Source organism: Oculina patagonica, chromosome 1 (genome assembly GCF_052425735.1).
Source record: "Oculina patagonica isolate OP01 chromosome 1, crgOcupat, whole genome shotgun sequence".
NCBI classification, from domain to species: Eukaryota; Metazoa; Cnidaria; class Anthozoa; order Scleractinia; family Oculinidae; genus Oculina; species Oculina patagonica.
Genome location: NC_135758.1, coordinates 19110098 through 19126055, shown reverse-complemented (window position 1 = coordinate 19126055; position 15958 = coordinate 19110098). Strand labels below are relative to the sequence as shown.

Here is a 15958-nt window from a genome sequence, read left to right as displayed (position 1 = left end):
GACACTTTGTGGTTCCAGGCCTCGCGCATAAATAATTCATTTCGCAACTTTTTTCGCAATCAAGTTTTGAAGGTTTCACTTTCCGAGTTCAAAATTTCCCAACAGTTGGAAGGGAAGTCGCTGTATACGCTTATATTTCCTTTTCCCGTTCCTTGCAAGCTAAAACTGTAAGCCAATAAGCATGAGAAACATTGGGCTTTCTGTTTTCTTTTGTATCTGTTTATGGCGTAGCGTGTTTGCGAAAGACACCACCACAACAACAAAGATTCCACTTTCTTCGACGAGTTTAAAAAGCTCATCGCCAAATACAACTACTGCTCCAGTCACCACAAAAAGTAGTGGAATACCAACAACTGTCACACCGACTACAACAGCTGTAACCTGTACACAAAGAAACGCTTCTTGCGGCGAATGTGTGAAAGATATCAAATGCTTCTGGTGTGGAGCTGACGATTCGTGTAGAAAATACCTTGCAAGCAAGATTATTCCTCGGAATTGCAAAGAAAATAAGTGGTTTTGGAAGCAGTGTGTTGCTGCAGGTATTAAACGTGTTCATGTAAATATTAAGCTTATATATTTCGTTGATAGTACGAGGTAAAATCTGGCTTGGCATTTGTGAACCACTTTTGTTGTCTTTATAGTGACTTAAAATCGATAACCTGTTAATTTATATGTAGATTATTTACCGTCCATGCGGTCATTTTGGGAAATATAACTACTTAAATAAAGTGTATCTAAATGATGAACCAGCACTACTGACATTGCAAAAGGTTTACTCATACAGACCATACATGAAGAGGCTGGTTTTCACTAGCAAAAACAAGCACCAGCTTGTTCTGTAGAAAAGTAGGGGTGGTGAATTGTCCTTCAAAAAATGCGTGTCTCGCAAAATGTTAGCCAAATTTTAGGGGTCTCGTCATCTCGAATTTTTCTTTGACACCTTCTTGGAGTCTCGATTTCTTTTGCAAGGCTAAAAAGGTCTCGGGCTCGCAGAAAAGATATCACTCTCGTCGTCTCGCAAAGTCTCGCATTTACCATTCGACACCCCTAAAAGTGCATGTACATGTATATTAACCCGGAACATCAGCCGAGGTGACTTTGCTTGGTGGCGAGTTGGTTGGTGGCGAGATTGCTTGGTGGCGAGGTGACCGGCATTCACCCGGAAAGGGGAGGGGGGTACTTATTACACCCTGTAATGTCTTTTTCCCATTTTTTCTTTATCAGGTCACATCCTAATTTATATAATTCCAAGTGTGGCTTTTGTTGTCCTTGTGATTATTGGTTGTTGCGTATACTGCCTCTGCTGCCGAAACCGCAAGCAGGTACGCTACGAAAGGGAAGACAGGAAGATGCAGAAAAGACGCGAAGAGGCACAACGGCGAAATGCTGAGAGAAGGGCTGAAAGGAGAATCAAAACTGATGCAATGCGACAGAAGTATGGACTGTTAACTAATGAAGATGACGCTGAAGTTGCTTGAACAATGGCTCGTATGTAACTGATACAAAATGGTACTTCAACCATTTACAATTTTTGTTACTGTTGATTGAATCTTTATTGTAAATATAGCTAACTGGTCACACCCATGCCAGTTGAGACTCTTAGCAAGTTTTCTTTTTTTAACAAACAGAACAACTGTGGGGTCACGAGTACTCAATGAACCCTCGTCAAATTAAGACAAAACAGTATTTAGGTTGGATGCAAGCTTTTAGTTAAGATTTCAAAAGTGGTTATCCCCAGAAAGATTTTCAAATTTGTTAACAAATAACTTTAGGGGTGGTGAATGGTCCTTTACGTGCCTCGCAAAATTTTAGCCAAATTTCAGGGGTCTCGTCATCTCAAATTTTTTGCTTTGATGCCTTCTTGAAGTCTCCATTTCTTTTGCAAGGCTAAAAAGGCCTGGGCTCGCAGAAAAGATATCAGTCTCGTCGTCTCGCAAAGTCTCGCATTAACCATTCGACACCCCTAACTTTCAAGCCAGCAGATCCACAATCCAGAATTCTCTAAAATGTAGATGTCCAAAAGATGCCCAGACACCCATCTGGCTAAATGTCAGTGAACAGATGAAGACAACAATAAAGTAAAAATCGTTATTACAATATTGTTAAAGATCTATTTGCTGGTGTTCATTTATTATAAAAGTAAGATTTAATTTTTTGTAAGGAAATAATAGTTTTGTGGCCATACAAAGCATAAACTCATAAATGTATAAAACTGCAATGACTCAAATGGCCATGTGCATGTTTGGAATGGTAAATTTAGCTTTATGCATTGTAACAGAGCCTGAAGAACTGAAATATAATATATTTAATAGGTTGCATACACTGTTCATTGAGAGGAGGATATAATTATCTCAGATCATCTGTCCTGATTAGTTAATTTATGGAGTTGTATAGAACTAAAGTTATGTCGTATTTTTTATCCTTACTGGGTGACACTCCCAGGTACTTGACCTAAACTTTGACTTGACAAAATGATCACTTTTTTGCCTAAATGTAAAGTGCAAGGCCCCAAAAGTTCATAGTTTGGAGCCTTTGGCTTTCCTAATTTTTTTTCCAACAGCAGAGCCTTGGATTTTTTCCATTGTGTTGCAGAAAATATCTATACCCAGTCCCTCCTACAGACATTTTTTGGTATGTACCCCACCCTCTTGAAATTCATTTTAGCTTCATACTTTTCTTTAAGAATTTGGCTTTTAAAACCACCACCAGTAGCCTCCTATGCTACACCACCAGTGGTTTTCCTTTGGGTGGTTGTGGATATTTCCTGGAACCACACATTTTGTAAGAAAAAGACAATAATATTATTAAAAATACAAATTTACTTAATATATTGTGAGAAAGAATCAATGTTTACTGTAATAATGTTAGAGAAATAATAATGAAATGAAATAAAAAATAATCATACTTGTATGTCACTGTCTCTTTCAAGTGTATTCATCTGTTCCATTGATAAAAGTATAAAGCTACAACAGAAGAAACTGCAACTCTCCATTAGAAGCGAGTGTAATAGTAAATACATGCAGTTTCCTGGTCATGAATAATAATATCTTCGGCCCTCTGGACACATTGCGTGCCTATGATCCTTGATAGGATCTCTTTTCTCCTGTGCACAGTGGGATTAAATAGGTTAACGGTTCCCAAGGGGTTTGGGTTTCAGGGCTCCAGACTAGGAACTGCAAGGCTTTCGGGCCCGGGTTGTAAAAAAAATAGGCACTGCACTGCCTCGGGACTCCAAGAATGACTGATTAAGGCCTTAGGATCCAAGAACTTTTCTCTTTGGGGACCTGATGACATTTTAATTTTGTTTTAGCAACACGGTTTTTGAATCCAATCCACCTGTTACATCGAGCTCTTATTAACAGTTTTGATAAAAAACTTACCACTAAAACCTGAAATATAGTACTGTACTATAGTTTCCTTTGTATAACACAAAATGTAAATGGTTTTGACCTGACCAAAAGGTTTAGGAGTCTACTACAAGGGTTAGTCAGAGAGATAATAAAGAATTCTCTTTCCTTATCTATCAAGTCCCCCTTCTAATAAGTCCATGCGTTTTGAAGCATTAAAACAGAAATAAGCCTCTCCCGCTATTATGCACCCCCTAGCCCCCCCCCCCCCACACACACACACACACACTGATAAGAGGCCCACATAGATAAGATAAAATTATTGCGTGACAAGCCAAATAAGAGATGTAAGGGATACCAGAAAAACTTCCCTTCCTCTAGGCCTCTCGCTCCCTCGACACAAATCCCCCTTAGTTTGATTCTCCAATTGTTGTCTTAAACCCACTAAACAATGGGATCATAAAGGTACAAATGATTTTGAAAGGTAACCAACTCTTTCCAAGGGATATAAAACACAAATGCAAATCCAGCCAAAAATCCCATAACCATCTGCAAATAAATAGCCAAACTGTGCGAATCGAGGGTTACGATCAAGCTGGATGACCCCTTCTCGCTTTCGACAACTTGAGAAGCCAAAAACGCCGCATAAATTGCAGTCAACAGTAATCCCACGATAATTCTTGTCCTGGTTATGCTTGCTGAACGTTTGTGCAACAGCATGGCGCTTGCAGCTGCATTAACTGCGATCATGGAGAGCTTGAATCCACCATAGCTAGCCCCGGAGGCTGCACCGATGTTGAACACCATCTGGTAGCAGATCACACCTACGGATCCGTTTAGAACCTTGGCACTATTGCAATCGATCGGACCTTCTCCAAGCTTCGAAAACGCCTTCCAGAACTCCACATTTTCTTTGAGATCGTACTCGAAACACTCCATGGAAACAGAACCGTCGTCCGGATTGCAAGTGTAGCTAATGTTGAGCAGCAGTGTTTCCCAGAATAGAGACGAAGCCATAGTGAACAACAAAAAGTACAGCCCAAAAAGGCTAGAAAAAACCTTGCCCAAAAGTTCTTCCGAGCGCGTAAGCTCGATGTCTCTAAAATACCATCTTGTGAGACCGTTGTCAATTTTCCTTGTGATAATGGCGGAGAAAGCATTTGAGACAATCCAGTGGAGCAGAGCTTTAGCCTTCTCCCTGCAGCATAAGCTCATGGCTACGAAAACAATTAAGGGAACACAGCTTGTTGCAAGAGCTGGTAGACCAGCGATCAGGCCGTAGTCATAACGTTTCATGATCAATTTTAAATTGCTCGAATCAGAGTCGAATCACTTGGAGTTGGTCACTGTCGATATGTCTGAATAAAACCGGAAATGATGTCTCTGATTTCGTTCACGCAATGCGCTTTCTTGGGATAAAAATAGATACGTAAGGGACGGACCATTATTTTCTTGGAGGGGGGGGGGGGGGATGAAAAATTTTCCTCTGCAAACTTTTTTTTTTAGTTTATGCACCTCTGCAAACATTTTTTTTCGAAATTCTTACTATTTTTTGTCATACATATCGTGTTTGCAAACAATTTATTTTGTCTTTCCAGGCCCTGCAAACAAGTTTTTTCAATATTTTTCATCCCCCCCTCCAAAAAAATAATGGTCCGTCCCTAACGTAACATGTGAAAAAAGTGTCGGTGCCTTTGTGTCGGTGTACCTCAAGAAGGTACCATTTTGATGGCGTTATTTATTTCTTCACGTGCAAGACAAGAAAATAAAATATTATGTCCAGAGGCCCGTAAAGCCATGTTAAATTATCTGTTTTTAAAAAACAGAGAAGTGTATAAGCCTGAAACTTTGTAGACCTCTTTGTATGAAGGAAACCTCTGTTCATATGAAAAATATCATGGAATTAATCAGTTCTGTAATTATAAGGTTTGAGATTTTGCTATGGCTTTTCGGGTGCGAAAACTTTTATTTCGGGACCTTCGAGAAACGGGCCCCTGAACCGGCCCTAAGTTAGACCCAAACCCGTACGTACCGTAATGATTCAATTTAGCGCCCGGGGCGCTTATTTACTTTTGGCACCTTAAGGGAGGGCGCTTATTCGAGACAGGGCGCTTATTTAATTTTTGCGAAACAACCCCATGTTAAAAACAAAACTTTAATACATATTAAAATATTAAACGAATTGAATTACAAGAATTGTTCATTTTAGCAGTAAATATATGCATGTGCGGTACGGTGAATGTTCATGAGTTTCAGTTAGCCACAATAGGAGCGCTTTTCAGAATAGGGGCGCATATAAGAATGGGGGCGCTTATTAGAATGGGGGCGCTTATTGGAATAGGGGCGCTTATTAACAAAAACACATTCGAAGGGGGGCGCTTATTCGGAAGGGGGCGCTTATTGAAAGGAGGGCGCTAAATCGAATCATTACGGTAGATGTACGGTACTCCCCTAGCTCTAGGTAAGTGAGACGACCAACATCCCCGTCCCTTGATTCCGATTCAGCGTGAGTAGCCCTCATCCAATCAAAAAACAGTAAGCTCGATCGCGCTTTTATTTTCGCGCCATTTTCTGACGCGAGATGCCCGTGGCTTGAGACAGAACTGAACCGTCGCCGACTCGCCGGGCATCGATCATAGGCGACGTGGAAGCAAAGAAAAGCGTTAAAATTTCAGTTTCACGATACTGGTGCTCACCTAATAGAAAGGTAAGTCTGTTAAGAAACTTCTGTTTATTTTGCTGAGTTTGGCGCATAAGTACGAGCAAACTTAGCTAAACTTGCATAAATTCAAAGCTTCAGCTCGAGTTATAGACGATATGAGTCATGAAAAAAAAAAACAAGAACGGGAACGGCTTTCTTTCCTTTAGCTCGTGCTTCTATATACCTTATTATAGGAAATTAACGATACATATTATTAACGCGAATTTCAAAAATTCGCGTTAATTTTATTGATGTTTTTTACCATAAGGATTTAACCAGAACTTTTCTTAAATTCGCGTTAATTTTATTACGCGTAAATTTTGTTCGCGTTGTTAAAATGCTTCGTTAAATGCTTCGTTAAATTCCTATACCTTATTTTAGATATGTCATATATCTCCCAGTTAAGTTGACCTATTCAACTTGAGGCACGTATCCCAAAAAGCAAAGATTTCTGCGAAGTACTTCATTTCCCGTAGTATAAAGGAAAGAACGACTACGGGAAGCGAGGCTCTCCGTGCGAAGTTACATATTTCCCAAACATTCAATATTCGATCTGCGATTGAACATGAAATTCGATTGACTACCTAACAAAGATTCCACTATTAGCCTGATTAAGCACTTGTTGCAGATTGCCAACCCCATAATTTTTGCATTTTTCCAGACATTCGCCAGGACTTCCACAATCTATTTACTTTCCATACTTTTTCTAGGTCGGGAAACTAGTTTGCAAATTTTTACTCTTTCAGTTTTTTACGTAACCTATACTCTGTGATATATTGAGAGAGTGTTGTTTCTCCTCATGTTCCCACTAACTTTCCCGTTCGAAAATCCGAAGTTCCAGTTGACAAATGTCTCGATAAAAAACTACCACAAAACAAGGGGCAATCACGAGATTTTTTATGGCGTAAGCGTCCTCGTCTATATCCGGGGACTTTTATTTGAAACTTAATATGTCAATCAATCCGCGCGCGCGCAACCTAACTTCCGGTGAGGCAAATTTCCGGTTCACTCTACAAAACCAAAACTCTTTTATAGAAAAACGGGAAAAGGAAAATAATCCTGAACAGGTGGTATACAGGAATGTGGTGTGACTGGAATACGACAAATTCCACACAACAACTTTCGGCTTACTCTTCCCTCCCCCTCCCCCACGGGCTTCCCCTCCCCCCGGGAAGGGATACGGGTACGAAAGAAGAACGGAAGGTGTTCGAGTGGCAAAATGAAGACTACTCTGTGTAAATAGATACTTTTAATATTAATGTAATAAATATCTAAAAGACAATTCTATACCACAAATCTAACAGATAATAGCACCAAAACGCAATTATAAGCGAAAAGAGAGCTATATGGAAAATCTCAACTCATTGGCCTGTGTTCATGCCAGAAGCGTATAAATAAAATGATTAAAAAACCTCACGTAAAAAATTTTGAAGCTTCAATATACCATCAAGATTCAAACCAGAGCTAAAAACGAGCTAAAAGCTAGTAATAATTAAATAAAGGCTAAAGTTTTTCTAACCTCAGCAGCTAAAATTTGCACCAATCCATGGACTAAACCAGGACTGGAAAATATAATTATCTTTTTATATACCCTTTGGATAACATATGACGAACTATCGACTTCTCCGAGCCAAAGCCCGAGGCCTTTGAACCTTGGCACATTGCATATTGCCGATCTACAAGTTTTGGATCGCAGATTACTGGGTGATAGACATGTACGAGCCCAGGATCGGCCGCACGGAAGACACTAATCTCCTCTTGTTTAACAAACTTCTCATACAAGTCAACATCTTCCAGACCCCATCCTTGAATTGTTGTGTCAAATCCTCCGACAGCGCGGATATCGTGGTTATAAACAGCCACTATGCCAAACGCATAAGCTCTCCAAAATCCAGCGTCCTTGTTCACTGTAAACTGGGTGTGGGGTTCCGTATGGTTGGGGTATGTTATCTCTGAATCGAACTGACTGAATACCATGGGATAATAAACTTGCTGACCGAGGATTGTGTTCATACGGGCACGATAAAGGAATTGCGCGTTAAATACCAAATCGACGTCACAAAAGAACAGCAAAGCTTTCCTGTCAAACTGGTTTGCTCCAAGAGAAAGAGCTAAGCCACGTGAAAAATCCCCAATAGCTTCAAGCCACAACAGATCCGCTTCCGGATATTTGGTCTGATAGTGCTTCATAACAGTTTTATGCTCGTGAGGAGGAGAGACAGAAGGGAAATATACCACCAGAAGTTTAACACTTTCACGGCGTTTAAGGCAAACGTCCTCGAAATTCTTCATGAAACGACGAAATGTGCCAATGCGACCCGTCAGTGGAAGGATAAAATGGACCGTGGGGACCTCTTTTACAAGGGGCTCAGCTCGGTAGACCATGTTACCAAAGGGCAGTTGTAGGAAAGCGTGATGACGCACGTGCACCGTCATACGCCTTCTGTTGTGTCCAATGTGCCGGTGATACTTCATGAGCATGTCCATGACGTACTGAGCGCCGTAAAGGGGATGCACTCGCATGTAGCCATGATTGAGTTTCTTGAACTCGAGGCTGCGATGAAGCACTCGCTTTGCCTCTTCGTTTATCAACCCCATTGTCTGCCCAAGCACGTGATTTAGTCCATCTTTCCACGGGTCCCGCATGCCCGTTTCTGGCGGTTGAAGCGTGGCTTCGGAGTAATACTTCTGCGCGCTGAACATGTCCCACGGTTCAAAGTATTTAGAGCTGAGTTGATGATGGAAATCTCGTGCGCCTTGAAGGTTGGTTTTCTCCTCAGTTGAAAGCGAACTTATCGTGGCGTTCAGCAGTCGATCCATGTTTTTGAGGACTCTTTGCAGTTTGATTGCTTGGTGCTGAAGGTCCTGAATGCGCATGGTCATAAAATGTGACTGCAGGCGGTACATATAGGAAGGCTGTTTTACCGGGTGCAGAGTGATGGCTTTACGGACGGACTTGGTGTCTAGATTACCGTGAAACGCCTGTGTTTTACTTTGATTGTGGTAGAATAGAGCTTGCATCTACGACAAAAAGAACAAATATATGTTAGAACACGAGGATTTGTTTCCATGCTAAGCTGATCTAACCCCCCCACCCCAAACCCCTAACAGCATACGACGTTTCGATCGTCAGACAACTCAGATCAGATCAAATTATTAAACACGGTTAAAAAAAATCTTCAGCAAACAATATTAAAAAATAAATAAAATGAAGATCTATTCACCTAACTAAACTAACTAATAATTACAGAATTACAGCAAACTAGCACAATTTGCTAGTTTGCGAAGCCGAGATTTCGAGCCTCGCTAAAATGTGTCGAGACTCGTAATATTTCAAGAACCATTCAGATGTAACAAACGTTTCGCCTTACTGTTACTACCTTATTGTTACTAATTTTATTTATTTAAAATGGAACAGGCATATTTCGCGGGACTTAATTTTCGCGATTTGGCCAAAAAATACATAACTTACATAAAAAATACAATAAAAAACGTTAAAAATAAATTTTCGCGGGTCTTAAATTTCGCGATTTTTGGAAAATCGCGAAATTAAGTCCCGCGAAAATTAGTAACAACAAGGTAGGAGAGAATGATCTTATGCGTCTACAAAAAAACATCCTAGTTTCGTAGGGAAACTCTGCAACAAAGCAGTATTCCAAATAATCATCAATAAAGAAAAGTTTTTTTTCTTCCACTCTCACGTCTACTAGCCGTAAAATGGCGAAATCGGCTCTCGAGTTAATAAGAAAGAACAAGGTGAAAACCTTAGGGGGAATGGGTAGAACCATGCTTGATATTGCCGTTCATGCGTAACAGGAAATGAAAACATGTATACATTAATTAGTGAGTAAGCAGTAGAACTGTCAAGAAGCAAATAATTTAGTAGCTGGAGTGGGTTTACAAATATATAGATACGCAAATCGCGACGTTTCCGCGAATTCAGGGACGTAATAACTGTGGCTTACAACAAGCAACAGGTGAAAGCATTGTGATATGGTGATCAAATGGATAAAGTGGCTGTTGAAAGTAAGTTCACTCATCTGATGATATTGAGAAACTGTTGCCAAAAACTGAAGACGAAGCCTAGCTGTAGCACGTACTACAAGTTGTAAATTGAGAAATAGAATCCGCTGCGGACTTAGTGTTTTTGTTTAATTGAAAATCTCTGAAAGGCCTGACTAGTTCACATTTGTAAGAAAAGCTTGCTCTCTATTAGCTATTTTGTACAAGTTAAAGGGACGCATTCTTCGTGCGTGATACAACCGAAAACATCAATTTCGAAAGGATCATGAGGAGGTTTGCCTTCTAGGTTCAGTTTGATAGCGATTTTTTATTGTAATCACCTAAATCTTTGAGTTTGTCCAGTAGAGGTCCTTGCTGATTTATAGAACCAAGCTTGAATCAAAAGAACTGAACTGACTGTAGTTATGCTAATTAGATTGTTTTAACATTCCATAGAGTCAATGGACTGCATTTTCAAACAACTACTTCAAAGATTTATACTACACGTATTAATTGAAAATTATTTCAAAATTTCACAAATAAAGGTTACAAATTTAACCTTGTTTGATTGTTTCTTAATTAGTCCATTAAATCAATTGTAATACAAAGGATTCAGCTAAAGATTCAATAAGTTACAAATAGTTCCAAATTAAATGTAGCCAGCCAAAAGATTATTACGATAGTTATAAATCAATATTAATTATTAGTAAGGCAAAAATTAAAATACAGTATTAAATACAGTATTAGCCTCGCCTTGGAAACCTCGACCGCCTCCCTTAAACTTAATTTTTTTTACCACTAAAATCGCCACAATGTAATATTTTTTTAAAATATATTATCCTTAAACCAAAGTATGTTATAAAGCTAAATAACTATCTTTCTCCAACAAAAAAACTTTTTGATGTATTTTGGATATTTTAACACCTTGTTTCAATTGGATAGAAAGAAATCATAATAGTAATTAACACCTCCTGACAGCCTTTCCATTAAAATTTTATGTTTCCATTTAATGGGAACACACTGTGAATTATACACAGATGACAATACTCTGTCATTCCCTGTGATTCACCTTCACACTACCACATTTACACAATTAGCACAGATATACATGTTAAAAAGACAAAAAATAAACAATTCGATTGAGAAAAAGTTGCAGGCGAACAGCTGGAAAAACAAACAGTCTAGCTATTAAATATTCTGCCAAGATAAAAAGCCATTTAAAGAAAAATAGATTTGCTTTAATATTGTTTTGGGCTAAAGTTTCATCAGCTTGACATTTTCTAACATCCATAATAGACATAAACTCGGATAAGTTAATTGTGCCCAGCCCTTACAAAAATTGCAAATTGTCAATAAGCCTTTTAATTGAATAAAACAAATATCTGCTTAAAAATGGTGTTTTTTACCAGTAAATTTAACCAATCATAGAAATTTTCAAGTATATTAGTATATTAAGTGCAATAGAGTATTACCGGTAAAAGAATTTCAAATTTGGCCTGTATTATGGCAATGAAAACATCACTTCTGTCAGGTACAAAAATTGCAACTATGTTGCCTGGAGACAAAAACTAGTTGCCCAGGGCAACTTGGAAAGCACTGTGCAAGCACAGCTGCCCTGTATTCACAATCAGCTACTTAACATCAATAGTGCATGGATTTCCACTATTGTGCAATCTTATGCACATTACCGGGCATGAATTAAACTGGCTTTACATGCGAAAAATAAAAATTATATAGAGAAAAAGGATGGACATCTCGCCGCCTTAAATGTGGCTCAACTTTTTTCACAGATGAAAGCTATATTCATCATTTTTTGTTTTATTTTACACATGTAATGCCAGTTAGTATTTAGGCCTGTTAAAGTACGTAAAATTATGGGACAGTGGAAATCCACTTTAAGGGTCAAACGGAGTAAACTCTGACACATGATATCGTACAGAGATTTGTGACAGCTTAAAATGGAATTGGGTGATTTGACAAAGTTGAAGCGCTTGACACGCTGTGGCAGAAAATGTTATGTTAAGTAAGACTTACTATTTTCATATGCCGATGGGTTGGTCCCAAATAATGCAACATGTTCAGTGGAACCTGGATTTAATGAAGGGACAAGGGACTGGCAAAATATGTTTGCAATAATTAACAAGGTTCATTATATTGGTGCTCTTTTCCATATATTACACTATTACTGGGACAAAGAATATGGTTTGCTATACTGAAGACTTTGTTATATAGACATTCGTTAAACCAAGGTCCCACTGTATACCAAATAAGGCATTATTTTCCCATTATTTCCCATCCTTCATACTGTCAACTACCACCAGCTTGCTATCAAAAAAGCACGTACTAAAACCTGAAACGACGAAACGAAACCACCGAAACGAAACAACCGAAATGAGCGAAACCACCAAAACGACCAAAACAAAACCGCCAAAACAACCAAAACGAGGGAAACGAAACAAAATCACCGAAACAAGCAAAACCATTACAATTATTGAGAGCTAACCGGAGTGCAAAGTAGGCCAACCTAAGTGAAAAGTAGGCTAACAGGAGTGTGTAGTAGGCCAACAGGAGTGTATAGTAGGCTAACCGGGGTGTATAGTGGGCTAAACGGAGTGTATAGAACGGTAAGTGACGAAAATCTTGAAGTTTTGCTTGTCTTGTTTGGGTGAATTTGTATCACTTTGCTTGTTTCGGCCGTTTCAGTTGTTTCGGCGGCTTCGTTTCGGTCATTTCGGTGGTTTCAGTCGTTTCGTTTCAGTAGTTTCGTTTCGTTGTTTCAGGTTTTAGTACTTGCCATCAAAAATACAGTTCTATTCTCACAAAGGGAAGTTAAATATACAAAGTATATGCAATTGCATATACTTCACATATACTTTTATATAAAATAACAGTGGTGGATTTAGATCCGTTATTAGAGCAAGGAAAGGCCCACACCTTCATCCCACATCCCCCTTTTTTAAGCAAGAAAAGGAAGACGTTCACTTCAGCCCCCTTTCCCCTTGTTTAAGCACCTCTGTCTGGATCCATTTCTAAATAACATGCTTTTAACAGAATTTCTGACCCCTATTCCCCACCAGGAGAGGCGGAAGTGAGTGATGTGGCAAAATAAAAATTATGTAGCAATCAGTACAGAGACGGGACAAAAAGGTTATAAATTATGACCAATTTTCAGAATTCTGCCAAAGCAGAACCAGTGTAATGCTGACTTATTAGTCTGGCTGGATACATGAGTGGCACTTCCAAAAATATTAAAGCCATGCAGTCAAATGCTTACTGAATAGGGCCTGAATTTTTAATTTATACATCAATGAGAATGTTGCAGCTTAATTTAATAGCCCTTGAACAATAAGATAAGAAATATCTTTTTCTGTTCAATTTTCATATTCAATGTTTTTGCATTATCAGGCTATTCATTCAGTAGGGCAAAAACTTATTAGACAAAATTGTATTGGATACAATACAACGTTTTCTTATCTTAAAATCTTATCTGATTTCCTTATCTGAAATTTAGATCTAATAAAAATTAAATACTTATGTACAAAACATTATATGATTTAAAAAAGATAAAAATAATTATTTTTAAATCTGTCATAGAAATTTTAATCTTGAAAATGCAAATTTACTTGACATGAACTTCCTGAATATAAAGGGATAAAACCTAAACAAATCAATGAGTGGGAAGGCTCCATCAAAAATATCATCCTGAAACACTCAATTAAAACAATAAGCTCCAAAGTAAATTTAATAACATTGCGATGTTTGATTCAGACTCCTACGCACCAAATGATAATCACCATACATTAAAAGCCATAAACCAGAATAAAAAATGATTCAATCATTACGAACAATAAAAGACAAAAACTTACCTCAAAAGACCAAGTACACGGAATTCCCACAAAACGTTTAATACATCGTCCAACCTCGACATCTTCATGGGACGTGAGCAGATTTTTCAGACAATATTCAATGTGAGGTACAACCTTTTTCAATACGCTTCGGCTCATAATAACTCCAGGGCCACCCATACAGAAATTATCCCCCCAGCCCAGGCCTAGCAAGCCTTTCTCGTCTTTCGCTCCTGTACCTGCTTGGCCGAGATAAATGTCCTGAGAACTGTTCAAGGAGTGAAGAAAGCTCGCGAGTTTCTCAGTTCTTATGTAAACATCATCATCAGATCGCATAAACCAGTCGAACTGCTCGATGTAGTTATCGTGCATGTACTTCAACATCATCATAGATTTCCTCTGTGGAGGGTACGAATCATCCACGCCTGGTAGACTCACGACTGGGAGTTCCATCTTCTTTTGGGACATGCCGCTGGAGAAAAATTCCAGCTTGCCCGGGACACTTCTACCCCAAGTATCGTACACGGCTTTCGCTCGCGAGTCGAGGAATTTCTCGGCAGTCATTACACCAATGAAGATCAGATGGCGAGAGCCGAGATCTTTAGCCATAGTTCTCGGCCGTACGTCTCTAACGAAGTTCATATGGCATCGCCGGGTCTGTACGGGTAAAAGATTCTGCCTGAGGAACAAAGCCACAGTGAAGCCAAAAATCAACCCGCCGAACATCGTCACAACACCACGGATACTCATGTGTCTAGGTTTCATGGCGAATAAAAATAAATCGCCACACAGTCCTTTGAAGATGAATTAATATATCGATAGCCTGATACGTTACGATCGTAAGCACCAAGCGCCCATTTTCTTAGCGACCACTAAAGATTTTATGAACTCTACTACCGCTCCGTCTGCCATGTTTGCGATTGCCCTTACGTCACGATTACACGTGAGAAATTCTCGAATGCTTGATCCTGCTTTCGGTCTCCGAGGAAACGTTGTGTTGATCGGGGTAGCTATCCAACATGTGCTTTACATTTCCTCATTTTAGCCACGAGATGGTCCGATAAGCTGCTCTTTTTCTTGTAATTTCGTGAGGCCAGTCAAGTTCAGTGAGACATAAATAAATCATTTCGAGTCCTCTCATTGGCTGATTGACTCGCTTCACCGGCAACCAAAACAAAAGAACCGATTTCGCACGCTTGAGTAGCTGTTGGTGCTTCACACTCTAGAAGTCGTTGACCGTGACTAATGCTCATCAAAAAAAAGCGAAAAAAGAAAAAAAGAACTGAAACACAAAACAAAACCAGTCAGAGACACGAATGTTAGATTTATTGATGTGATAGAAATCATTGAATCTTCTGCTGAAATTATTATTTGTTTAATATCGATAAACGCATAAATTACTACCTGATTAAGGTTGATATTTGCAAAAAATAATTAAATTTCTACTTAAGACCCATGAACAAGTTAACAATTCGTTGTCAACATTGTTTTCACAAGTATATAAATCTGCTATGATCGCAGTATATATAGATAGGCCCACATATTAACTTTTTAAAGTAAGCAATCAGTTTTTAGTACTTATCAACTGGGAAAATCCAAAGTTTGCACATGTTTCATCATTGAGCAATCCTTGGCGGTTAGTGATTGAGTTATGGCAAAAATGCTCACGGATTTTAACTACCAAACAAACCTAAACAAACAAGAGAGGGATTTTGAAAGGCCATTGATCTGGGGATTTAAACAACTTGACAGCCAGGTGTAAATAGTCAACAGTGGTCAAAGATTGCGTTGACATTCGAAGAAAAAAGTCTTTGATCTGATTGTCTTGCCGCTCTCAGACAAATTGTTAGGCGGCAGGAATGAAGCTAAATAAACGGCTGAAAGAACTTTAAGAGATTGACAGTTCAGAGAAATTAAGTGGGTCATGGCTTCTCGATATTTTTCTTTCTCGAAACTAGTTTTGGATCATCTAAGAAGCTTTTTTTATATCATAATTAAATAACTTCTTTTCGTGATATCATTATTCTCCAGATATATTTTATTTCTTGTGATTTTGTTTGGAC

The 15958-nt window shown here is 38.8% G+C and overlaps 3 protein-coding genes across 3 annotated transcripts; 1 reads left to right on the top strand and 2 right to left on the bottom strand.

Annotated features, from left to right (window-relative positions):
• The first annotated feature begins 55 nt into the window (after positions 1–55).
• On the top strand, positions 56–2910 carry LOC144660971 (pituitary tumor-transforming gene 1 protein-interacting protein-like). The gene is made up of 2 exons (XM_078521697.1): positions 56–539; positions 1225–2910. The coding sequence occupies exons 1-2, from the start codon at positions 182–184 to the stop codon at positions 1476–1478; spliced, it is 612 nt and encodes a 203-aa protein (XP_078377823.1). The 5' UTR covers positions 56–181; the 3' UTR covers positions 1479–2910.
• On the bottom strand, positions 1866–4686 carry LOC144660850 (uncharacterized). Its single transcript, XM_078521581.1, has one exon. It carries the CDS (start codon positions 4641–4643, stop codon positions 3792–3794), a length of 852 nt encoding a protein of 283 aa, XP_078377707.1. The 5' UTR covers positions 4644–4686; the 3' UTR covers positions 1866–3791.
• Positions 4687–6844: 2158 nt separating this feature from the next.
• Positions 6845–15141, bottom strand: LOC144660426 (chondroitin sulfate synthase 1-like). Its single transcript, XM_078521044.1, has 2 exons — positions 13917–15141; positions 6845–9069 (listed from the first exon to the last, which is right to left on the bottom strand). Exons 1-2 carry the CDS (start codon positions 14658–14660, stop codon positions 7624–7626), a joined length of 2190 nt encoding a protein of 729 aa, XP_078377170.1. The 5' UTR covers positions 14661–15141; the 3' UTR covers positions 6845–7623.
• Positions 15142–15958: the final 817 nt, after the last annotated feature.